The 26,117-nt window shown below is 54.1% G+C and overlaps 2 protein-coding genes across 3 annotated transcripts in view; one reads left to right on the top strand and one right to left on the bottom strand.

Annotated features, from left to right (window-relative positions):
- The window catches only part of LOC122365229, a 29,320-nt gene extending 9,868 nt beyond the window's left edge, over positions 1 to 19,452 (top strand). The window contains exon 2 of the mRNA XM_043336233.1: positions 17,744 to 19,452. Within this exon, the coding sequence (XP_043192168.1) occupies positions 17,744 to 18,376 (633 nt within the window). The 3' untranslated portion in view covers positions 18,377 to 19,452. The remainder of the gene's footprint in view (positions 1 to 17,743) is intronic.
- A 930-nt stretch (positions 19,453 to 20,382) lies between these two features.
- LOC122365225 (gem-associated protein 2-like) overlaps positions 20,383 to 26,117 on the bottom strand; it is a 94,510-nt gene continuing 88,775 nt past the window's right edge. For both annotated transcript variants that reach the window (XM_043336229.1, XM_043336230.1), the window contains 6 exons: positions 24,967 to 25,117; positions 24,576 to 24,675; positions 24,106 to 24,249; positions 22,807 to 22,923; positions 21,493 to 21,672; positions 20,383 to 20,894 (listed from right to left, as the gene is read on the bottom strand). In XM_043336229.1, the coding sequence (XP_043192164.1) occupies positions 20,799 to 20,894; positions 21,493 to 21,672; positions 22,807 to 22,923; positions 24,106 to 24,249; positions 24,576 to 24,675; positions 24,967 to 25,115 (786 nt within the window). In that variant the 5' untranslated portion in view covers positions 25,116 to 25,117 and the 3' untranslated portion in view covers positions 20,383 to 20,798. The remainder of the gene's footprint in view (positions 20,895 to 21,492; positions 21,673 to 22,806; positions 22,924 to 24,105; positions 24,250 to 24,575; positions 24,676 to 24,966; positions 25,118 to 26,117) is intronic.

The raw sequence follows: 26,117 nt of genomic DNA on the forward strand, positions 1-26,117 counted from the left end.
GCGACTGCGCCGCCCCGTTCACCGCTGAGAAAAACACGGGGCGGGTCAGTGGCCGTCGGCCCGCTGAGTCCGCACCGCCGCCGGCGGGCCGGCACCTCGCCGCAAAAACCGGGCGTGGGCCGGACCGGCGCGGAACGTCCGACCGGCGCGGAAGACCCGAGCTACGGGACGAACCGGGCGGTGACCGACGGTGCCTGTCTGTCTCTGCCGTCGGGGTCCATTCACGAATACACGGAGTGATTGCAGTGGCGGAGGTGATCGCTGTTCTGATGTATCTGACTGATCTGTGCAATCGCATTTCTATTCATATGGTGGTTTATACTCATTCGCTGAGTAAGGTGCATTATTTGTTTGCTATGATAAAGTAATGTGCCTGCTAACTGGCTTCGTGCGATACCTGCGGACTGTCAGCGTCGCCCGCCCACGCCTGTGGGCCTTCGTTAGGTTGACCTCCACTTTTTCTGGTTATTTTCCGACGCATCAGTCTTGTTTTGGTCATTAGCGAGGCACAACTCAGCCGTTTCCGGCACCAATGCTAATGAATAGAACACGACCCGAAGACCACCTGTGTCGTGTCGACGTGGGAAGTCGGCGCGGCGACCACCGAACCGCCCACCTACGAGTCACCCCCGGCGCCGCCCTACCAGAAGAGCGTTCATCTCCTGTCCAGAGTGAGCGGTTCGATGGTGCTCTCACGTGTGGTGGGCGCGTTCCCAGCGCACCCGCCTCCTTTCACCGGGTCATATCACGGAGCTCGGAGGGCGCCGTTCCACCTCTGTCGGCCGCGGCGCAGCTCGGCAGAGGTCGTGTCGACACCCGGTGGAGGGCAGGCCGGCGCGGAGGCGGAGATGTCCGTCGATAGTCGCACTGACCGCGCCCCCATGACCGCGCTGTGGCCGCGCCGCGCCGCGTTACGCCACGGCGCGCCGCCAGTGTCACAGCTGGGCGTATCGCCGCGCCATTGTTGCCACCAAGGCCGCACCCGGCTCGGTGCCACGAACTGGGCTGGCCTGGTCCTGATAAGGAGCGAATCGTGCTGTGCTGGCCGCCGATCCGGCCGGGGCGGCGCGGCCGTGGGTTTTTGGTGGCCGCCTTTGGTGGTGTCGTGAACCGCTATGGTCCGCTGCGGTCCCGAGACGTGGGAGGGTGCCGTCGTCCTTCACGACCTGTTGTGGTTTACCATGACCTTTCGTGACCCGCTGGCTGCCGCGAACCATCATAACGTCGGTAGTCCTCCACGCTCCACGGCGCTCCGCCATTGGCTCTTTGTGGCTGCGATGTGGTTGTGTGACTCTCCGCGGCTCCTTGTGATCCCTAGTACTCTGCCGTAGCTCCTTGTGGCAGCATTTGACTCTCAGCTCAATGGCTCCCCGTGGCTCTATCATGGGCCTCCTCGTGCCTTCAGCGGGGCCCGCGGCAGCCCTGACCTGCGGGGGTCGCCGCTGCGGTTTGACGCGCCTCGTCCTGACGACGAGCGATGATCAGAAGCTGGGCCCCGCCGACATCGACGGCCGCAGTCGCTCGTTGAAGAGCTGAGTTACGGCTGTTTTGAAATCGGAGCCGCTGTAATGGTTCGGCGAGCAGCGCTCTAAATTCTGGAGATGAATGCCGGCCATGAGCGGTAGCTTCTCGGCTCGTCGTGCTAGCCGTGAGCTTCTTGCGTCAGGTTTTTAACCGATTCGTATCGCTAAGTCTCGCTTAGTAACTCTTCCGTCTTTCCTGAGATTATAATTCATTCGCCAGGGCTAGACTGATTTAGTTCTTATCCTGTGTTCGTAACAGGAAACCTCCCACTTCAGGTGATAGCACGAGATATTGAACATGTTTCTTTCTATTCACGTCTGCTATGACGTATCAAGCTGGTGACTTACTTCTTTTGAACATCGTCTATGTAGGCCTGATAAAAGTAACGTTTACACTGACGTTTCGTATTAGCACACCATTGGAGAGAGTTGGCATGCTTAGACCAACAGAACATCATGTACGGCGTCTTTCCTCGCTGATTTTCCGCGTCTCATTCTCTGTTGTCCACCACATTTACGGACTTTTCTAAACTTTTCACCTGTGCTGGATATTTGACGGCGTTTTCTGGGTCGCCATCCACCACCGTAATGCCTCCATACTGGTCTGTCAGACTTCCACCGACATTCTTCCTCCGTCGCATTCCCCGCCGCCGCTGCGCCCGCCCGTCTCCGATATCGGCCTCAGGTGCGGTACGCGACAGGTGCTCTGTCCCCGCACTGCTCACAGCCGGGCCATGTCAGGGGTGTCGGCGGAGCGTCGGCCACCGACCCACTTGTCGTACCCGGTGACGGGAAGATGTTTTGTCCTGGGCGGGGTCGACGGGCGGGAGGTGTATAACGCAGACGGCGGCGGCACGTCACACAGGGAGGTGCCCTGTCTCGAGCTGTCACAGACAGCAGGTGCTGTGTCATGGGTGCATGGTCTCGGCCTGTCCCAGCCAGCAGACGCGTGTCATGGGCAGGGATCCTGCGCCAGAACTGGGAGGAGGCTTGTCATGAGGCGGCAGGTTATGCCACGGCGGCCCCGGGTGTCTGATCTGAGAGGCGCCAGTTGGTGCTCAAATTACAGCTGTCGAGTTTCACCATGATGTAGGAAACAACGAAACACTATAAGTATCTTGTTATCGATAAAGGAGACCTAGTGGTAGAGAAATACTCTAAATTAATTGCTCAGATTGCAGACGATTTTCTGGTTGAAAAGCTGCCCAATAGCGTAATTCCTTCGCGCCTGTGAACAGGTAAAGTGAGTAATAGAGAGAGAGAGCGAGAGAGAGAGAGAGAGAGAGAGAGATGAAATTAATGCTCTGGCTTATTTTGAGTGATGAAAATTACGTCAGATATGATGACAGCGGAATGTTTGGACTGACTGCGCGTAGCGACCTTGAAACGCTAATTCCCAGTACCACGTTCGAAATGCTGCTCGACGGAAAGGAATGCAAGGTGGCACACAGTTCTTTTTTTTTGCGTTGGGGTCATACACGGTTCGCCATTTAGGCCAGTGGCTTAGCTATGTCTCCTGAAAGTCAACTGCACTATCATATTGCACTAGGCAGCAGGCATACAAGTGAGCGGCTGATATTTTTAGGTGGGTAGTTATTGCCAGATTTGAGCAGTGCTCCTTGCGTCGTCCGTGTTTCGTCTAAAATAATTCCGCAGTTTTACGAGTTGCATAATTTGTGATGCAGCTACCGGTCGAGAGTCAAATTTCAGTGCAATTGGTAGCAAACGATGACGCTATTTTTGTCTAACACTTGAATTGAAATAAATCGAGGGAGGCCTTGTTTCACCGGCTATGATCAGGCACCTCTACTACATGCCCCTTTTCATAATGTTTACGTTTACCAACGAACGTAACCAGCGCTTCCATGACTGCAAATTTACTCTAAATTGGATTATGAAAGCTCGACGCGAAAGTGGTTTAAACGACACTCGTTTCTCCCAATTACTGTGCACTTATTACTGCAATGACTGGACGGAAGTTTGAAGCAGTTGACAACATTTGGGAAGCCCCACACGCTCGCTGTTTGGCTGCTGCAAATTAATCGGACTATGGTTACTACTGGCCAGTTGAACTGCTACTGTATGAATCCTGCTTTAGAAGGGAAGCTTTTAGTCTTAATGAGGGGCGGGCTCGGGAGACACAGTTGAATTGGGATGCACTCACGGGTGGCGGCTGGGCGGGCTGCGGCGAGTGCTCTCTCCGGAGGGTGGGCCTGGGTGGGTGGCTACGTCACGCTCAGCTGGGAACAAACTACCCAGCCGAGTGGGCAATTAACCCAACTCACGGTGCTTCTGTTGGTCGGCGGCTGCCCGGGAGGCAGGCATGAGCAGAGAGGCTACCTCAGGTGAATCGAAAACAGAGCGACTGTCGGCGTGACGGCCGAGCGCAGCCAATCGACCATTACCTACCGGAGACCATCTGCATTCTGCACTGGCTGGATGGTCGCTGGACTGTGAGATTCACTGACCGGTAACCGGTAACCAGTGACCAGTGACCGTCTGTCCTGCCACGGTCGACCGCTCTCAGTGCAGCACACCGAGCCTTCAGCAGTTATCTCGCTCGTTATCACCCTGGCCTCTCCCTCGCCCGACCGCCCCCGGGAGGTGAAGGGCACGTCCACTCGGCCCCCCAGCGGCCCACACCCTGCCCTGGGTGGGTCCTCGTACCGGTGTCAGAGTGAAGGCGGCAATAACAACATCGGATTCAGATATCTGGGTCAGGGATGGCGGTGGGCGGTGCCTTATGGGGTCGAGATTCTGATGACACAACCTGGCATCCACTGATTGATCTGGATGCAAGAGGTTGGAGTCGTGTTTATGTTATACCTCACCTCATATTGGATACGCTTGGTTGGGACGAGAGAGATCGCAATAGCATTGACATTCCTGTTTTGCAACGAGGAATGTCGCCGACAAAACGGAAGGATTATGCTTATCAAATGATGTATCAAAAGATACTACGACGTAGCCGAGATTAAAATGGGCCACACTAGCAAGCTACGCCGCTACATATACAACGGATATTTTTTTAGCTTGTCCCTATCCGAATTCTTAACACATTACAAAAGGAAAAAAAGTTTTTTATAAACGTTTGATTCGTAACAATCAAACTGAGCAAGCATGTCACGGAATGATTTAACAAAATATGCCTAAACGCTTTCTTCCCCTGAAGTTTGATCGCGTATCGTTCCCCCAAAATTGTTTCACATTGGCCATGCAAACGAGTCCCTATGGGGGCCATCCGTGGCCAGTGGGGGTTGGTCGTGACGATGGAAGGGGTGACTCGTGGGACAAGCAGAAACAGTCGTGACAGCGTCGGGAAAACTCGTGACAACAGACGAGGGAACTCGTGATATCGTCAGGGAACCCTCGTGACAATGCGAAGGGACGTTATGACTAATAACCTGTTGGCGGCCATTATTTTTCCCTGGCCTTGTCTGATCTGACGCTCCAGCGACCTAATCGAGCCGTGACGCCGTATACCGTGATTTCACGGCATCAAATCTGCCCGGCTCAGAGGCGTCCGCAGCTAGGTCGGCGCTCAGCCGTCCTCCGGAGAGGAAGGAGAACGTCACGTCACGCGTCACGGCCAGACGGACACCGTCACGCCGCTCCAGAGAAAATCCGTCACGGTGTGAATGGCCTGCGTTGTCCTTTCCGGGCAGAATGCGCCGACCGTGACGGTGCGCTTAGCAAGGCGCGCGGTCAGACTGGCTTTCGGGTCACCTTGAAAGGCAGAGATGGTCCGGTTTGACCGCGCGAGGCAAAAAGCAGGTGCAAACCACAGTGCGAGTCCGGTTCGGGTTTGATCAACCCTGGACCATGGGATTTTGAGGAGGCTGCAGACTCCCAGCTCAACCGATATACAACATAGAAATATGTCAAGGTAGACGTAAAATCCCTTTCGTTGGCGCTCTTCCACTGTAACAAGGCATCGATCGGCTGCAGCCTCTTGTGTCACGATTGCCTCACCCGAACATTTGATCAAGTTATGTCTCAGCTGGCACAAAAGTCTCAGGAGCCATCACATCCATCTTAGCCGGCTGTTCACACAGGGGCTGAGCCGTCTCACGGAGACGAGCTGACGAGGTCCCGCCGCTAACGGCGCTGCCGCGCGCGGAGCGCCGTGCCCCGGCCGCCCTTTGGCCCAGAGCAGCGACACGTCGGCACGTGGCACGCATATGACACATGTGACGCACGTGCCAGGGTCGGCCCGGCGCGGTGACAGCCGGTAAACAGCCCTTAGCACTGTGGCGCGACCGGTTCGCCCACCGCGTGCGCCGATGAGCTTGATCGGAGTGAAGGCTGTGGGAGTCGACAGTCGGAGACAGCGTCTACATAAAGGAGACGAGATACGAGTATGAAGGCTGGGGAGACGGCAGGGCCTCCCAAGATGGGATGCGAACTGTGAAGGCTAGGAAACTGACAAGGGACGCGGTCTCAGGAGGTTGGAAATCAACCCTTTCCATCCAATGAGTCGTACCGTTCCGTGCTTCCATCCTCAGGATACTGAAATCCTTCTCCTCCACGCCGCAACCCCCTCCGGGCTGGACAGGCAACTTTATCTCATGCGGGCTGCTCCCTTGGAGCGGCACCGCTGCTCCTGAGGGAGCGCACCCCGTAGCCGGGTGCAGTGAGTGCCTTGGGGCTGGGTGGCCTGTCCTCTGGACGGGCTCAGCCCCGGCGACTCACTAGGGTGCCTGCCCAGACCAATGTCTCCCCCTAATTCCTATCATCCTTCCGGCTCTGCAATGGTCTTGTCGACCGAAAGGGCCTAACCCAACAAAACAAACAAAACAAACAAACCAATGAGCCATCTTGCAGGAGGTCGGCGCTTATATAAGCATCAATGCGCCCGTTCTCATTTATACGAATGTTGCGTCTTTCTTAGATATTCTTCCTCGCAATTCTTCAACAGAAAAAAAAACTGTTCCATGGAGCTGGGAATGGAACGTCCAAGAGTCTCATCACGCATCACATCAGACGCTTTCCGTATTATGAGCATACTGGGAGACATCTTATGCAAGTAAGCGTGGGACCGTCACGACTCACAAATTGAAGGATTTCCACTTTCAGTTTCCCGCCCAGCCGGTCTTCTCTGGCCGGCTCACAGACGGGTGTTTGATGAGCTCTGCGGCTGGGGACGACCTCAGAGCTCTGTGCGTGGTGGCCGCTAGTGAAACACCTTCTGCGCCGGTTTACGGCCGTGCCCGGAACGGCGTGGCCGGTGTAACGGTCGGGTGACTGCTGCTGCGCCGGCGGCTCGACGTAACATGAGCGGGAGCAGTCGCAGGAGCAGTCACCGTCGGACAGCTTTGTTGAGATCTTTCCGGGCCGAGGACTGTCATGTGAGCTGCTGACCGAATCCTCCTCATGTTCAGACGCTTGGTGCTTGACTATTATATTTTTCTTGCTTGGTTGGCTTTTCTGCTTTTTATTTATATTTTTGCCTTTCATACTTTCTTTTCTTCTGTATAGCACATCCATTCATTCTGCTGTGTAATATCCATTTTCTTTGTGCGTAAAACTATGACATAGCCGGCCTCCCTGAGTAAAGGGCGAGGCTCTGAACCGCGGCCTAGAAACGTGTCTGATCATACCGTTGATAACAGATGATGACGTTATTATATGTGCGACGTCATTGCGTGAGGCGGAAGGCCGCGGGCCGTAAACAGCACTTAGACCATCGGGAGAGGATCATTAGCCCCGCTCTCTCTCTCTCTCTCTCTCTCTCTCTCTCTCTCTCTCTCTCTCTCTCTCTCTCTCTCTCTCTCTCTCTCTCTCTCTCTCTCTCTCTCTCTCTCTCTCTCTCTCTCTCTCTCTCTCTCTCTCTCTCTCTCTCTCTCTCTCTCTCTCTCTCCGGTTCCGGCAGCGGAGCACTGGCCTTGCCGAGAGCCGCTGCCGAGAGCCGAGAAGCTGGCCGAGAGCTGGCAGAGCCCGAGAGGCTCTGCCGCCGCCTGGTGATGGAGCGGCTCTCGGCAGAGTAGGGGAGGGGAGAGCAGGCTCTGGCTGACTGTAGAACTGAAGCCTGAGAAACTGGCATGGAAACGTTCAATTGTTGCAACTTTTGAAACAAATAGGTGATGACCGAACTCATAAAAGGAAATCAAGCAGTTATTTGGACATTGCTGGAGCAGAGAGGCTTGGGAACTGGAAAGTAGAAGGGTGCCTATCGTGAAGCACTTGAATGTTCTGTCCCATTTCACAGATGCATTGCACTAGCAAACTATGAAAAATCAGCAACAAGCAGAAACACACAACCAATGTCACAAAGCGGCGCGTTTTCTCCGTCAGTGTCAGCCGAGCTGTTGCTACCATTTTCACCTTTGCTGCCGCGTGGGAGCGTGTCACGTGGGCTCGGACAGCCTGGGAGCCGCCGGTCACGTGACTGGGAAGGAAGGCGGCCGGTCCACCGCTATAGGAAGTGGCCGTCTCGCCGAGGCCAGTGGTCGTGGGAGAGCTGTGTCCCCGAGCTCCGAGCCCGCTCGCCGCCGCGGACAACCGCGGACACCCCGCGGATACGCGCGGACACCTCGCGGACACCATGCGGACACGGACACGAGCGCCGCGGACACGGGGTACGCCGCGCGTGACGGTCGGCACGCATTGTCACGCCGTGCCGCCCGGAAGCGTGAGACAAACGCAGAAATTATGAACAGTTGCATGCCCTTGGCGACACAGCTAATTGAGAAAATGACCTCCCACCCCGTCCGGTGGGCCGCTCTGCGGTCATTTACACACTCTGCACCGGGATATTCACAACCAGAGAATATAAAACAGCCTCACGACGATGTCCCCGACGCTCTCTCCGTGATCGTGTGCGTGGAGCGTGCGCACAGACGTCCTCTTGTTGCCTTTTTGCGGCCAGCGGCAGCTCACGACTTGGTAGAGGCACATTGTTTGCTGTACACAAATAGGCTCAGTCGTGCCCTGCGGGAGAAAGCCTGTGGCCTTAACGAGCGGGAAGTGTCTTTGTGGTAGGAGTGCCGCTTCGCCAGCACCGCCCAGAAGTTAACTGCTGACATGGGCCTTTTCAGTATAGCAAATGAGCATTGATATAAGAACAAAACGCACACCATGAAGCGTAACAGTGGCAACAGCAGCGCCTATGGTTCGTGTGCCTGTCGTGTGCACGAACTGAGTCATTGTCCTGCATTAGAGCCTGTCGATCAGTGCTGACGTCAGCGCTACAGGCATGACCTTCGATTTGTGGTTGATCTGCAGCAATCAACCGGGTATTTGTTGAAACAGTCCCATGAGCATCCCAGCGGGCAGCGAATCAATACCCGGAAATCGGAATCATCGCTTGTAGAACAAGGAAACTGTGCTCGCCTATTCAACGGCAAAAATGAGTCACTTTTGCTTCTTTACTTGAAGATAGACAGTTTCGCTGATGTAGTTCGACTGTCTAATAGCACCGGAAAACTGATAACGGCGTTGCAGAGGATTTAGGAACTTGTTTTTTTCCAGACAGGTCAAATTTGAAGACGAAAGTAAATTGCTGTCGTGGTAATTTTAAAGCCACATTGAAACGAAATTTACTTTGCACTGGGACATGCGAAATATGTCCAGGAGCGATGTAGGTATGCGGCTCAATACAATGTCTCTGCAATGATTTTCAGATCGTTGATAACACGAACAGTGTGCGTCGACGCCATATTGATGCAAGATGTAAAATTAAAGTATCCTGTTAATTTGCCGATAGCTTTCCATAGCTGTTAAACTGCACATGTTGCTTCGTATGAGAAGCGTAAGCAATAAGTCTACAATTCAATAAACTAATTCCTGCATGTCTCATCACATCACACATGCCTCACATACCAACATACCTACATGAACCTACTGCGATGAACTGTGGGCGACGTGTGTAACTAATGTAACTGTGTGTAACTAATGTCCGCACAATGCAGCTGGTTCAGCAGCAATGCAGTACTGCTGGTGCCGGTTGAGTTTTGGTGAAATGCTCAAACGCTCTCCAACTTACAAACCTTTAGCCTACAACTGCATGGTAAAGAATTGGTTCATTTCACTTTGTTCTCGCTGGAAACATATGATGTATGTGGAAACAATGACTGCATGCTAACGACGACAATTGACATTCTCAAGATACAGCCGATATTGTGACTTACATACATGTAACATGTGTCACACAACACACATGTCGTTGTCCAAAAGTCATGCAAAGTGGGTCAAATCGCACATGCGTGTAGGGTGCCGTTATGCGTCAACGAACTTATGGAAGTGACATACTTGGGAATTCGTTCGCGGGTCGGCACTCTGTCGCCGGGAAGGACGGTTTATCTAATCGTTGCAGTTTGCAATGCCCCTTGCTACATTCACATGCACTTTTTCCGCATCGATGCGGACCAGAGGACATGTCGAACAGCACCGCATTTCAGTCAAATAATGTCGCATTGGTTATTTATCGATAGTTCGCTGATGGTTATAACTTATGATTACAAAAAGTGGAAGTTTAACAGATACGGGATAAGACGGGCAATCGCCTTTGAGCGTTTTTTTTTCTCGATAAGACACGTCCGGATATAGCACGGATCGCCGCCGCAAGAGCCAGGAGGCTCCCACTGTAGTTCTTCACAACATGAAATTCACTCATCCATGATCCAACACGATGAGACCCAAGAGCGTCGCTTACATCATGGGGTCTTCCCACAGTTGGCGTTTGGAACTCTCATCGAACACAAAGGATGCTCCTGGCGTGCGGACTGCGGTTTTTATTTTGGCCTAATCTGGGCGCCAGCCTTGGCTGACCATGCGGACCAGAGACCACGTCCGGCTGGTCTGACCGGTCCGCGACCCCGAGCGGGACCGCACACCACTTTCGGACCAACAGAATCTTTTTCAATGTATGTGGGCTGGCTGATGTATGTAGGACCTTCCTGATCTGGATATCTTATCTCCTTTTATCTCTTCCATGGATAAATGTTTTTGGCTTCAGATGAAACATCACAGATCACCATTCACCATCCAATATCCCTCCCAGCCTGAGAGCGCCTCCGCTACCATGAGAGTATCAAGCTCTCGCCTCCCCGTCCCAATACAGAGAGCATCACCCCTCGACCCCGCTGACCGGCGGGCCGTGCAAGGCTCACCCTGACCTTGTGCAGTATCCGTGTCACTGCAGCAGGGGCGCGGCGCCACCCTGCCGTCCCTGCCTGTTCCATTACCCCGCGGGTCTGACGGTACACCCACGGAGGGCCGTGGGCGAACCGGTTCCCCCTGCGGACCACTGCTCGTGATACTGCGGTCGATCAGCCCCTCCCAGTGCTCTACGCCGTGACTCATAACCTTCTGCCTCTACTCCCACACACATCTCTCTCTCTCTCTCTCTCTCTCTCTCTCTCTCTCTCTCTCTCTCTCTCTCTCTCTCTCTCTCTCTCTCTCTCTCTCTCTCTCTCTCTCTCTCTCTCTCTCTCTCTCTCTCTCTCTTTCTCTCTCTCTCGCTCTCTCTCTCGCTCTCTCTCTCTCTCTCTCTCTCTCTCTTTCTCTCCCTCTCTCATCTCCCTTTCCTTCGTTCTTTTTCTTTATCATTTTTCTTCATACCTGGCTATATAGACGCTGAATAAATAAGCGACAATCACGCTATATCATCCACTCCGGGCACGGTTACGAGCGACACAGTCGAGGTGGCTTTGTGTGCACTGTGCGGTTATTCGGCGATTGCGTGATCTCCATACAGTGCCGTGTCACTATATGATGACTGTGATTCAGTTGGTGTGTCTGCCACATAACAGGATGATGAGATGATCCACAAAGGACGACCCTGATTGTGTAAAACTGGAGATACTCATGTGCTGTGGTGGAGTGACCGGCAAAATGTATGGATGTAGGTAGAAGATCTGCTCCGAGTGCTTTGTTATACAGTCGAAAAGTGATGACTGGGCCATATGATACAATGTTGCTGATAGAGCATGCTGATAAAGATCTCCAATCTTTCAATATGTAGGTTATAGGTTGTGCACTAGGCTGTTCAATCCCGCCAATTCCATCCGTTCATGCCGCCCCCTGCTGCAAATCCTGCTCAATGCGTCACCACCCGAGCTCGGACTCGGTGACGCTCGATGGGGCGCATCCGACTCGTCCCTCTGCATGGTCCCCCCCCCCTCCCCATGTGGGTTGGGTCCGGGACACGACGACATCATCGGCCGCAGCAGCCGTCACCGTCAGGGCTTTAACTTTATCTCACGACGCATCAAAGTATGGATCTCCTGTTAGTATTTTATATATACAGGGACTGGAGGAAGAGTTTAGAGGCTGTTTTTAATATTAACTAAGAGACCTTCCATTGTGCCTGTCTCTCAGACAAGACAAAAAAAGGAAACTCTTGTCTTGGTGCACTCAGATCAGCCCCTCCGTATCCATCCGCTATGCATGTGGCTCGCGGTGGAAGGGTCTCGGAGCTGGGGAAGGGCAGACCCCGAGCGGGCCAACTCCGTGCCATGGGTGCCGGTTTTCCCCGCCGGCGTGCTATCCGGCTCAGAGGGCAGCGAGGCGCACTCCGCAGCCTGCAGTATAACCGGGTGCGAGGCGAGCTGATCCGACAGCCCACTCCAGTGTGATGTGGCGAGTGGTCAGGGTTTTCACTTTTGAGGATTGTTGAAATTCAGAGTCAGAGAGTCAGAGTTAGAAGCGGCGGGTTAGCCGGTTAGAGAAGGGTTCATGAGGAGAGAGGAGGATGAGGAGAGACGGTTTACGACGGTCCAATGTCCTTGCTGTGTCTGATTGATGTTCAACCAACAGATACAGAAGCGACAACTAATACATAATCAATGTAGCTGTAATTGCGGACAATGAAGGTCTCTCAATAGTGCGCCTCACAGTCTTTACCCGCCACACCTCGACTGCGCCAGGGTGAACTGTGCGCCGTGCGGGCGGCGCCGAGCCGTCCCGGGGCAGCTCCTCGGTCATGAGAATTTCACAGGGCTGATTGCGGCGGCGCGGTGGACGACCGCACCGCGGTAGCGCTCAGGTCACGTGTGGTCGGCCGCTGACCGGCGCCGCTGTGCAGGCGGTGCACCCTGTTGTGCACCGCGCAGTGCACAGCGCGGCCACAGCGTGCACGCCGTGCAGGTGCATGCGAGCGGCCGGCAGGAGCTGGCGGCCGGGGCGGACGGTACGCCACGTGGGACCGTCCGGTCGTGCCGCGTCAATCCGCACCGGGGCGTGCTGGACAGGCCAAATGACGGGGCGGCGTGGTCGACATCACGCCTGCGCTGCTTGTCCGGGGTGCGCAGCCCCGCCCCGCGCCGCCCATCCCGCCGGCTCGTTAGCGCCTGCCGGACGCACGCTCCACACGCCTGTCTCATTAGCGGGGTGCCGGGTCAGCCCGCCGTGCCGCCTCGGTGACCACACAGTCCGTGGTCACGGCCCACCGCGCACCGACTCTCCAGTCAGCAGCCGCAGTGTTTTCGGCTCGGTTAGAGCACTGTCTGCAGAGGCAGAGTCACGTAACGTCTTTTTGATGAAGGCTAGGCGAGAGTTTAGCGAGTGTTCATGACGACTGGATTGTGAAACAGCTGTTGGCACTCATGGAAGGTCACCCCACGTTTTCTTTCGTTGAGCTCCGTCGCAGGCGCCCGTCCACCAGCGCTCATCTGGGGATTTTTCAGCTACAAAGCTTGATTTACTTGGACTGATCCCCAGCAGATCCGCACTGCCCACGACCCGACGTCAACTCTCCTTTCTCGGAAGTCGTCGATTGATGTGTCCGCGACGTGCTGAGGTCACTAACGTGGGCACTGCGAACGTGCGCTCGTTCAGTCCGCGAGTTTTTACCACCTTCATTGGTGACGTGTCCCTCCCCCTGCGAGGTGGCTTTGTGAGAGAAAAACTGTGCGGTCGGTGCTCAGGGATTACGGGCGCGGCCAGAGGCGCCGGCCGGGCCCACGGATAGTCCGCCACTCGGGCGTTGCAGTTCTGCAACCGGCTCCGGACGCCTCAGTGCCGTCATTTTTACTTTCGGTCGCGGGTGAGGTCATGGCAGCGCTTAACTTGGCACAGCCTGCCACTGCCCACGCGGGGTAAAGTTGAGCAAAGTTGCAGAACAGAGACGGCGCGTTAGCAAACGGCTCATCAACAAATCAAGCGACCGGCCGTCGTCTATCGAAACGCAGCCTTGTAATATCCATCTTCTGTGTGTTTAATGGATGTGAAAGTTATGATGCATTGTTACACAATGATTAACGTTGCCTTCTCAACAGCTGATGCGGTCAATCGGCCGTTATACGACTCGGGCCTCATTGAATCTTCAATCCATATTCCATACCATGGGCCGACTTCTTTACAACTCTACCCTCGTGAGTAAAAAGGGCTAAAAATAACATTAAATTGTTTCTAAAGATTGATATTTTAAACTTAAAGGCACTTTCTGCATGCTGTTGAAAACGTCAGCTATTATTCTCTTTTGCACAATCTCTCCTGCGGCCTGCCGTCCCATTCCCTCATCCCCGGTCGGCCCGACCTCGCTGCAGACTGCACGAGTTTCCATGTCGTATCCCCTGGCCTTCGGGCCTGACACCGCCCCCGGGCGGCTGCACATGCCGCCGGCGTGCCCGAGTTTCCTCGTTCGTCGCCGACCGGGCCCACGGAGACCGGTATCAGGGGTGGAGTGGTCGCCAACCGCGACAGCCCGAGGGGCTCCCACTGCCGGGAGGCGGCGGCCAGCACTGCCCACGACTCATGAGAGCCATGCAGGCTGACCTGAGCTATCCAACTGTGACCGGTGTCTTGGCGAGTGGACCCGCGCCGCTGCGTGCGGGGCCGGGCCGGGACACGCGTGCGGTCACTGACTGCCAGAGCGGCCGCCGGGAATTCGAGGAATGCGGGTGACGAGCCGGAGGGACCGCGTTGCACGGGAACGTTCCCGTCAATTGTGCACGGACCGCAGCGGCCAGCTGTGGGTATGACGACGGTCACAAGCAGTGGCGTTGGTGGTGGCGGTGGCGGCGCCATGAGGACTAAGGACTTAGGAGGTACCCGGAGGGTGGACGGCCAGGGCTGAGGGCTGGTGTTATCTATTTCGGGCAATGACACTGATATTCTCTTTGTCCTAAGTTTGTCGCGGTGACTGCCGACTGTCCAGGCGTCCGTTGGCTTGCGACTCGATCAGCATTACGATTCACAGCGTTGCACACAACGTCTTATTTTACATGCTAATTGATGAGTTTATCAATTTATGTATCAACCAATTATCATGGAAATTAGTCAATTTTATTGAACGGTAGCAGAAAAATTGACAGGTAAGTTTCGCAATGCATGCATGAGCCGCTAAGAGTTAATTATCTTTGATCATAGTGTCACATCCATCAAGGGATATTTGGTTTGGGCCTTGGGGATAATACGTTTTCCTGCCATGCTTATTCCATCCCCTATATAGCCATGTTTTCCACGTAACCTAGAGCTTAGGAGAAATTTCCGGCTCTGGCGTTTTAGTTCGGAGAGCCTGATCTGCTGGGGGTGTTGAACTTCTTAGGGGAGCGCTTATTTCGACTACGGCTTACGGCTGGTGATCATGCCTAGTTATAGGTACAAAAACTAGACGAGGTATCTTAAAACATTTCCTCTTTAATTACGTAAACCGACGCGTGTAATCGAACGCGCCAGATGTCAAATCCACTTGCTGGGCCCGGAACGATTGGATAAGATCCGATGGATGGCAAATCCAAAAGCAGCAAAAGGCATTCATTATCTTTTGAGTCGAGGCAGCGTGCAAATGTTTGCGAATGTAAAAAGTTATTTTAGAAAACAGTGACAAAAGCTGATGTGGTCGTTGCATGGGCCTGTATCGACACCAGTCACCAACCATGTCATTGCACCAGGCACGGACCAACCACTGAATTTATACTGCGAGGCATCTACCACCTCCTGATTAGCAATTAAATTCGCGCTACATTATTATTATTATTATTATTATTATGATTATGATTATGATTATTATTGAACATAATTGGCACTCGTCCACATACATGTGGACATACATGTGTCCACATACATTCTGCATACATACATCCTACTAGGCCAGTCAGTACCACCCCCGAAAAGATCTGACGTGGCTATGTACGTATTTACACGTATTGCTGGCTCGTCCTCTGACGTTTAAGATGGACGTGAGATAGTCCCGAGCTGGCCAACGCTCATTCCAAAGACGTCAACAGATGTCCCGACAACTATAACAAGGCCATTGTGGAATAATCAGAGTTGCTGTTGACAGGCACAAAACTAGTTTGTTGCCGATGTGTGGAGCGGGTACGTTGTCCTGAGTTTTTTTTTTATCCATTGGTTGACTTGACGTGCCTACAGCAATCAATGCAGTGAGTCAATAGTGCAAATTTAGTAGGCCCACTTCACCGTATCCTGTGAAAATATTACGTAATGGACCAAACCAGTTGTAACCTTATCACTTTTAGAGCTATCTGCGCGAGTTTTCTTCTTGTCGTTTTAAATCTCCGGTATTGTTCGACTTTTGGCACCGTGGCGTGACGCCCTTGGCGACAAAGAGATCCCAGTCCCACGGCGCACAATGCCATGTTATCATCGTGAACCAAGGACTCACGAGATCTCACGAGTCTCACGAGATCTCCCTCATAAGTCCACTCTGCGGCACTCCATGTGCGATACCACTAAGGTTTGTTACCCAACCATGAAGAGCAGCGATACCCGCCGTTCCCCCACCCCTACGTACTGCCCGGATGTGCGCTGGACACAAAGGACAGACGTTATCCGCGGCCCCCGAACAGAATCCGCTCTGCAGCCGACTCCGTCCCGAGTCACGATCGCTTGACTCACGACCCTCCCCCCGGCCCGCCCCCGCCGCGTGCGACCGGCCCAGTCACGGCCAACCCCCAGCTGTGATCCCTCCCTCATGAATGGGGTAGCCGGAGCCGAGGTCACGGCCCCGCACCCCGCTGACCCCTTCAAGGTCATCGCCAATGGGGTGTTCCAGCCCAGACGCCCCCAGAAACTCACGAACTCAGCGGCTGGCGAGCTGGCTGCTCATGAGTTCCAACTCATGGGAAAAGATTAATCAAATCATGTCCGAATGATCGTGTCCTCGTCGCGGAAGATACATGGTTTTTCTGGGCTTTGTAATTCACTTATCACAGCAGGCATCAGGATTCAGGAAGTAACCGTGACAAACCAACAAACACGGACGCGATGAGTCAGATCTCTCACGGCGAAGCACGCCAAACTGAACAAGACAAGACAACACTGTTGCCACAAGCTTGACTGATGCTACCACAGCATCTAGCAGTTCACGCTCACGGCAGCGGCGTCGGGTGCATAATCGCTGGCCATCAGCCGGTGCTGGCCAGGCCGTAAAAGAGCGGCGGCGCGGTACGTCGCGGGGGCGTGCAGACCAGGCCCGGCCCGGCGCCGGCCAAGGACAGCTCTCCTCGAGGCGGTGTGGATGGATACCGGACGCGACATCACGGGACGGGACGGGACGGGGCGGGACAAGACAGAGACGGAAACGGAGACGAGTCGAGATAAAGGGGTACGAAACGGAACTTAACTTCATGTGCGCAACCGTAAAAGCACAATGGCCGAACTCGATGAGATGTTTTCTTGTACAACTAGCAAGGACTGAAATATTGGATCCTGGATCAAGGAGTCAGTTGTTAAGACTTTGGAATCCCTATACCTATATCGAATTAAGAACGCTGGTGAACTGGCACGAGAGACTACCTAAAACCGAGCCTCCCCGTTGCGGGGTAATCCGCCCGGAGCCCGCTGACGGTGTTCGGACGCCCGGTGGCCGAGGGGCGCTGGGGCCGCGGCAGCACCCGTGCGTGCCGATAGGCCCTGTCGGACGGTCCCACGGGCCGCGGCGCCATGAGAAGCGCCGCTGCACCTGGCCCGCTGCCACAGACATCCTGCAGCTTTTTGTTGTCTGGACCAGCCTCTGCAAGGAGCGAACTGGAACACAGCGGATTAGCCGCCAGGACTCTGAGAGAAAGTTCTTGTCACAGCCCTTCAAATTTGCGAAACTGTTCCTCAAGGACAGAAGGAATGACATTGTCATGGACATGTCGGAAAGGTGACAATGCACTCAAATACAGACCGTTTTAGGTACTTAGTGACTGACGGATCTAGCGACTTACAAGCTAGCTGTCAAACGACACGCAGATTTGGGACCATGGGTTGTGAACGCGGCTGCAGTATTGTTGCCCCGCCATTCTGACATTTGTCTCCTCCGTTTGCAGATGGACCGCGACCGTTCGTTCAAGGCAGCGTGGGACGTGTTCGGGGCTACTGCGCCGACCGGCCGCGCCGCGGCGCCACCGGCGCGACACCAGGCAGCTGGCGCGGCGCGCTTCAAGCCGCCGAAAGACGCCGAGAAGCACGCGTCCAGCGATAGCGCCATCTCTGGTTCCAGCGACGAGGAGGAGCGCGAGATCTGCCGCATCTTCGACTACCTGAACGAGGAGGATAAGAGCCGCGGCAAGAGCCGGCGCGGCTCGGCCGCCGGCGCGCGGCAGAAGGACAAGGCGGCCGGCGGCGAGATCCAGCACATCGAGCGGCACCTCTCCATGAAGAAGACGCTGCGCAAGAAGATGATGCGCGATCTGAAGCAGGCGTTCGTCGACGACCCCAACGAGTTCCGCCAGGACCCGACGTCGATCCCAGACGAGCAGCGCAACCTCATCAACATCCAGAACATGCACATCTCGCCGGACAAAGCCAGCGGCGAGAACAACTTCTTGGGCATGCTGAAGGACGAGCCCGACTCAGGCCACGGGTCGCCCACGCGCGACCACGAGCGCCAGCAGCGACCCAAGGAGAAACTCAGCCTCTGGAAGCGGCTCACGGGCGGCGGCAAAAAGGCAAAGCGCTGAGCGAGACTCCGCCACGAGACGGCGACATTGAGCATGTAAATATGTATATCTCGTATAGGAGGCGCGCGAGTGCCTGATGGACCGAGAGTGCCATGGAACGTGATAGTCGCTGTGATAGTGGGAGTGCGGCACGTCGAATGACACTATACCGGGGACTCCTACACACGGAATCAGCGCACAGACCCTCGGAAAGAGATTCTTCCACCGAACCGTGCAGGGCTGACTACGAAGACTGACCCAAAGTGGCAATCCTGTAAGACCACATAGACTGGCCCAAACTCCAAAGTGACAATTCTGTAAGCGAGCTCATCGGCTTGCACACGACAGAAAGACTACGAGAAACATTAAACATGTCACCAGAAGAGGCAATAGCCAATATCCATCAACTATCGCAGGCACTTCGGGGCCCCCATATTGGAGCTAGGCCATCAGTGAGATCAAGAAGGACCTCTGCAATGAGTGGTCTGGACATGGATCCCAGCGAGTGTACCAACATGAGGCTGGGCTGCCAGAACCCCTTGACGATCCCGTACAGACCGCTGCGGTGACCCCGAGTGTGATTATGTCACTGAGAAGTAAGGTAGTCGCTGGCAATATCTGTATCACTGAAATGTCAAAGTTGTTGGTCTCAATGGCAGACATACTCCCTTGGCGACAACAGCAAACTCGTATTTGATTCGCTGGGCATCTGACCAGTTGACTGACATGCCGTCCATCCGCAGTTGGCCGTCCGTTTGAATCCGTCCTAACTATTGCTGTAGCGTGCCAGGCGCCTTACAGCTGTTTGGCACCACGCATCCAATAGATGCTGCAACTCTACCTGTTGTACAGATAACATTATCATGGGCTATTTGTATCTGACGTAAAGGACTCCTATGTACTGTTAATTGTGTATCGTTTGTGCTCGTTCCTAGCGGTTCCGCGAGGTTGTCTAAGCGGATAGGGTTTGTGCAGGATGTAAAAATAAACTGTAACGAGTACGAATGTATGCTAGGCGTCAGCGTGGAACAATAAGACATGACATTTTGTACACCTATCGTACCCCTGGGTCTAATACAGTGAGACTATTTGTAGAACTATGATCTCTAGCAGCGTCCTAACGAACGACATTCGATTTTCTCACTACATCGCTTTACTAGACTTCGTAGTTGACAAAAGAATGAACGGTACTACAGAAACGCGCCAGCACAATGTTAACAGTCCTTCATCACCCGTGCCCCAGCCCCCCCCCCCCCCCACAGAGTACCCGCCGAGCACGCAAACCAGCAGCGTCATGCACCTCAAGGTCGGTGACCTCTGGAGAGCCGTGGGTTGGTCAACAGAGCACATCACCAATCAGCGGCGATTCACGGGCGAACGCGCAGACGAGTGGCGAGCGAACAGCGGCCAGCCGGCGCCGATCGAAGTGGGAGAGTTGCTGGTGAGCGAACGGCCGCGATGGAGACGGGGAGTGGCGGAACGGCGACCGGTCCCGAGGGATAGGGGGGTAGGCGATACGAGGTGAAGAGCGAGTCTGGTCCATGCATTATTTCCATCTGGTTTATGATCTGATGCAGCAAAATCGCTGGTGCTGCAAAGGTCACTGTAGCCATATCTGCCTCGAGCGTGATTATAGCCGTCATACTCAACGATGAAGCCGAGTCGCCGTTGACAGCATCATGGAGACCTCTCACGGACAAAGAGAACTAACCATGCGGAACAAAGTGTGAGGCGTATCATTGGGACGTTGGTATACGTCCTTTGAAATCCTGCCCACTAATGAATCATCCCTGGGGCTTCAGACAATGGCGAATCCAATGGTTAATCCATACAATCATCGCTCTCATCTCACTCAATGAAAATCCACCTTCTGCTACCATCTGCCTCTTCTCAAAGTTTTCCCTTTCACTCCCCTTCCTACAGCTCTGCCATCAACACCGATTCCCCCTCAGTCATCCTATTCACGCCTCTATCAAGTACTTCTAATGACTCAGCAGTCGGGAGACACTTCACCTCCAAAGGAAGCCTTCAGTTGCATTATTTATTGCCACACGTTCACAATTCACATGGAGCAATGCTACTGAAAGTCACTCAGTTTCAGCATAGTCACAGTCCGCTACAAGTCTCAAAAGGCAATGACAAAATTTATCATGTACACGACCTCTTACTAAGGAGTACCGCGTACAACACACTGGTACAGTTCATATGGACTCACTTTACCACAAACCTCAGACAGCAACGGCACCACATCACATATATTACGGCGGGCATCTCTCCGGACCTGTCTCCTGGCCGCAAACAAACAATCCGACTCTGCGGACCGTAAGCACAGTATGTGCTCGAAACAATAACAATGCGACATTACAAATGTATCCCACCGTGGGACGACCTAAGTGGCCTGAAATTTCAGGTTACCCACAGCTCACCAGAGATAGTCTCGGGGTCACCGATAGGGGTCAGCGAGATCCACCTGTCCAAAGTATCGGCCCACCAGACAGATGAGCAGGCAGGCGGCGGCCAGTCTGGTATCATCCTTCGCCTGGGCACAGAGGAAGTTGTCAATGGATTAGCCTGGTTGTAATAAAAGAGGGCTGCTGAGGGAACAATATTCGTCAGCCGCTCTTGGAACCCTATGGGCCCAATTTGCAGCATACCATTCACTCAATAATTAGGTTCGCTTACTTACCTAAAAAATACAAAGAAACTTATTTCAGCCCCGCCCTCTTAATCGTTGTCTGACCAGCCCATAGTAAATCACATACATGTATGATAATGATTATTATTCGACTACACATACTTAAAGTAGAAATACTAAAAGCGTAACAAAGCGTATGATAATGATTATTATTCGACTACACATACTTAAAGTAGAAACACTAAAAGCGTAACAAAGCAGCTCAATATCAATCACCAAGGGACTTACCACACGGACGACTAACCCAAGTACCCGAGACACTACTGCCTCCCTGCCCCATTGGACCTCTCCACCAGCGGCGCCCTCCCTGCTCCGCTCAGCCTCACCACTAGAAGCGGCGCCCTTCCTGCTCCGCTCCACATCCCCACCAGAACCGTCTCCTCCCTGTCCCGCTGGACCCCCCCCCCCCCCCCACCACCACCACCACCAGCGTTGGACGCACCAGTGACGCCCTCTGTGACCGGCAGAGTCGTGCCACCTCCCGCAGACAGGAGCAGGTGTCGGCCGGCAGCGGCTTCTCCAGAGCGGCCATGACGGCGAACAGCCAGGCGGCGCGGCCGTCGCCCAGTCCCTGGAGGCGGCTCCAGTGTAGCAGGTGCTCCAGCAGCGCCAGCAGCTGACTCTGGGGGACAGAGAACGGGGTGGTGACGGCCGGGGGTACTGAGGCGACACGGTGGGAGTGGAGCTCTGAGGTGAAGTGGGGTGAGCTGAATTGTATAACTAACTACAATGCTCTATGTTCCGAGATAGACAATGCAACGATATAATATGAACCAGTAAAACGCCTTTTGGGCGAAGAACGAGCGAGCGAGATAGTGAGCCCTGCACGTGCGGAAGGGCGAGAGGGTACTTCCAACGGGCTTGTGCAAAGCACCCTTCTAACCGGTCGCTAGCGGTGTGCCAAATTTGAACGCAATCGGCCCAGCCGTTCCTGAGATCTGGGAGCGGCATTCTGCACGTGCGCACGTGCAAAGGGGTCCAAAATAACTTTTGCACGGCACCCTATTAACCGGTCCCCAACCGTGTACCAAATTTGAGCTCAATCGGCCCAGCCGTTCTCGAGATCTGGAAACGCCCCCTGCACGTGCGCACGTGCAGTAGCACCCTAACCGCAACACATGGGAATGCATTGCCTGGTGGGTGCCTACCTGTATGCCAAGTTTCAGCAAAATCGCCCCAGTAAAACTGCTTGAACACCCTTGACTTTTCACGTGGCACGTGCCACGACGGTCACTGAGATGTATCAAAAGTAGTCAATTACGGGGTAGAAGGGATGGGGCTACCCAGCAAAAAAGACCGCAGGGCAATCGGTCCAGCGGTTGCTGAGATATAAGCCTCTCAAAAGCGTTACAGGCCGGGCCGGGCCGGGCCGCTCATATTGAGATTTTTCCGTTATATTGAAAAGACTTCGCTTCGCTCGCTGCGCTCGCTCGCTCGTAATAACGGCTTCAATCAGGCCGGCAATGACTGATGATTACACCTTGTCCATCCAGTGCCTGAAGTGCTGACGCAAGTTGCATCTTACAAGTGTTGCACTGATATGCTCACTGCACTGCACCACACGACATAAAGCCAGATAACGGACGTTCCTACCTTTTGGGCGGCTGCTACAGCGCCTTGAAAATATCGAGCGCCCATTCTTGATATGTAACGCACTCAAATATCAACAACACCAAACTGACTAGGATATCAAGTGCACATCTTTGACAGGCAAGGAGCAGAGACATTAATAATAAATTTGTCATTGGGCCATTACCTGCAGGCAGGCCGCTATGGTGAGGAGGGAGGGCGGCGCCAGGCCAGTGTCGACCGTGCCGCCATCTGCGTCCTGGCGGCATACCGCCAGCCAGGCATCGCGGTCTTCGGCGGGCGGCTGTGAAAGAGAGACGGAGTTATTGACAGTCCGGCAGCTATATGAAAGACACAGCCAGACGCCAGGCAGGTATCACGGTCTTCGGCGGGCGGCTGTGAGAGACAAAAAGAAGGTGTTACGGACAGTTTGTTTGTTTATTGGGGCTTAAGGGCGCGCCGACTACAAGGTCATTTTGCGCCCAGTTACGGACAGTCTGTCAGCAGTATATGAAAGACACAGCCAGACGCCAGGCAGGTATCTCTGTTCTCTGCGGGCGGCTGTGAGAGACAGAAAGACGAAGTTATAGACAGTCTGTCAGCTATGTGTATGTAGACCCACAGCCAGAAGTCGCGGTCCTCCAGGGCCCAATCTCACCAAGTGCGGTAAACTCAATTTTGGGGTAGTTTTTTTTTTTGTACATAGTTACGTAGTGGGGTAGTTTGGTAGTTTATCCCAAATTGAGTTTACCGCACCTGTTGAAATTGGGCCCTGACGGCTGTGAACAGACCCGCAGTCAGACTGACAGCTCTAGACTAGACTCAGACGGAGCTATAGATACGCGGCCAGCCAGCCGTCGCGTTCCGGTAGAAGGCCCAGCGCAATCAGACTAGCAGTTCTGGACGAACGGACTGGCCCGACAGTCGCCCCGACAGCCTAGAGACACACGGGCAGTTAACTGACACAAGGGCAGCTCTGAGCAGACAGCCAGGCTGACAGACCCGACAGTTCTAAACAACAGCGTGAGGACTCGACGCATACAACTGGCACAGTCAATCTACTGCACATGGCTGTCTAGAGGACAACGGTAGGCAGAAAGCACCGCAACACGAGTATGCAGCACAGTGGATAGAAAAAGCAAATCAAGGAAACTAAAGATTGTCCAGCAGATGACCAATAATTCAGACAGGCAGACATGCAAGGGTAAATACAGAGTAGGGCATATATGGTCAAAATTAGCAATCATCATACACCAGAGTGGTACCACCCTCGCTAAGTTCCAAAATGACGACCAATGTCTGTCACCTCCATCCACAATACTACATCCGCTACGCCGAATTGTTCTCTGACAGCGGTGCGTTGTTTGATTGTACGGGCTTTAGGGCGGGCCGACAGATGGGTCATTTTGTGCCCTTGATCGCTGCATTACAATTCCACCTCAGCACAATTGCTGAGCAGTTACCGACTGCCTTGGCCCCCGCTCACCAGTTGACCTGCCCGCCGGCGCAGCTGCGGCGCGTGGCGCGCCTTCCAGCGCGCCACCCGACACCGCAGTCCGGAGAAGTCCGACTCAACTGTCTGCTGCCACTGCCGGGAGAGACTCGGACCGGACGCCGCCGCCGCCGGCTCCTGTCGGTCACAACGGGCGCGAGTCAGTCAATGGGGAGCGAGCGCGTGACCGCTAGATATTTCAAAACTTCTACATCACTTCTCAATGCCACCTTGTGATAGCTCTAGTTCTGACATGAGGACGTTTGAGGACTTGACCAATAAACAACGAGGACTATTGCAGGTGAGCTTCTACAAGTACCAGCCTCGAAACGTCGTTTGTCTGTTTATTGGGGCTTAAGGGCGCGCCGACTACAAGGTCATTTTGCGCCCATAACTTTATACAAGTAAAACAAGTGTGTCACAACGTCGTGTCGTGAAGCTTAAACACACAATTTTACACGCACCTGCGGTGTGGGGGACGGCTGCGCCTTTGGTTTGGTCGCCTTTATACGCAGCCCAGCCATACTAGCCGTTATTACGTCACTCTGCTTGGCCTGCTCCCTCCTGGGAACAGTGACGTCGTGGAATCGTGTTCATTGACACATTGGCATGACACTGGTTAGTGCTTATGCGGGACATTGAATGCATTTTTCATAGAATAAGTTTGCAGGGCAACATTTTGTACAGATACAAAACTGCAATGCAATTTGAGTCACATGTGTCAATATATTTCAAGTAAAAAAGTAATAAAAAGAAAAGTTCATGCAACTAAAAATGCCACCCTACCAACACTGACATCAAGTGTGCCGGACCCACCGTTCAGCTACCGCTCTGCGTTGGGCCGCCGTCTCTCACCTGACGTAGCGCAGGTACTGGAGCGCCGAGCCCGGCAGGCCGCCGCCGTCCTCCGGCTCGGAGCCGCTGGGTACCTCCAGGGCGCGCGGCAGCAGACTCTCCTCGCCGTCGCCCTCGTCGTCGGACGGCCGCAGACGGAGCGCGCTCATACCTGCCACCGACACGGGCAAGGGTCACGTGCGGTCGCAGCCAGCCCGGCGTCACCGGCCGGGCTGATGGCGGGGTGCTGCCCGCGCCTCACACCAGTGCAAGTTTGACACACAACACCACATAGCTCGGAGATCGGCTAGAATGGCGTTTCGCACCTCACCGATAGCCAGTATCTGTGTTGCCAAACAACTGTGCAAAGTTCCAAGAAGTAGATGTTGGGGTCCGAGCATTCGCGACTAGTGGCAACGTGCTGTCGCGCTTACGACGCGGGAACTCCCGTAGGAAGATTGACGTGGTTGAGACATCACGGTGCACGCTTGGCCAAGATGTCGAGCGGCACCGTATCATGGAGAAATTAACGTCCCAGCCTGAACAAACACTCAGCTGGAGTACGTGTATCCCGATAACCAGGTCAAGCGGCCCAACAAGCCACGAAGATCGTGAAAACATTACAGGTGGCACATTGCATGAGAACATTTGGTGACCGGTCGCATGATTGGCAGCTCGGTCCGCTCGGTCACTGCCAGCTATACCAAGATGATTGGGGACCCAGCAAAATATTACACAAGCACCTTCACGGATGATGGAACCGAGGCGGAGAAGAATCTCCAATGCGGGAGTCGGGAGCATAGCACTGTGTCAGGGACTAAAAACCATTCAATGAGTGGGCTCTGCGGTGCTCTAGCTCCCTGGCTTCCAGAAAACGACCGCGCGGCGACTCATCCCTTACCGAACCACCGCGAGCTGGAACGAACTCCCGCGTGCGACAACAGAATCTACTTCGCGACGCCAACTGATAAACAGGCTTGCGGGGTGACGATATACCTAAATGCCAGGCTGCGCATATGATTGCATGCGTGTTCTTCTTCATTTCTGTATATTCTGCAGAATTTGTGCCCCCACCTCTTTCACCAGTTGCTCGTAGTGACTAGTGTTCTTGAGCGAAAACGGCTGCACGCAGCTCTATTTGTTCTCATGACGAAGCGAAACAGGGTAAGACT

This window comes from Amphibalanus amphitrite, unplaced genomic scaffold (genome assembly GCF_019059575.1).
Source record: "Amphibalanus amphitrite isolate SeventyFive unplaced genomic scaffold, NRLGWU_Aamphi_draft 000723F_arrow, whole genome shotgun sequence".
NCBI lineage: Eukaryota > Metazoa > Arthropoda > Thecostraca > Balanomorpha > Balanidae > Amphibalanus > Amphibalanus amphitrite.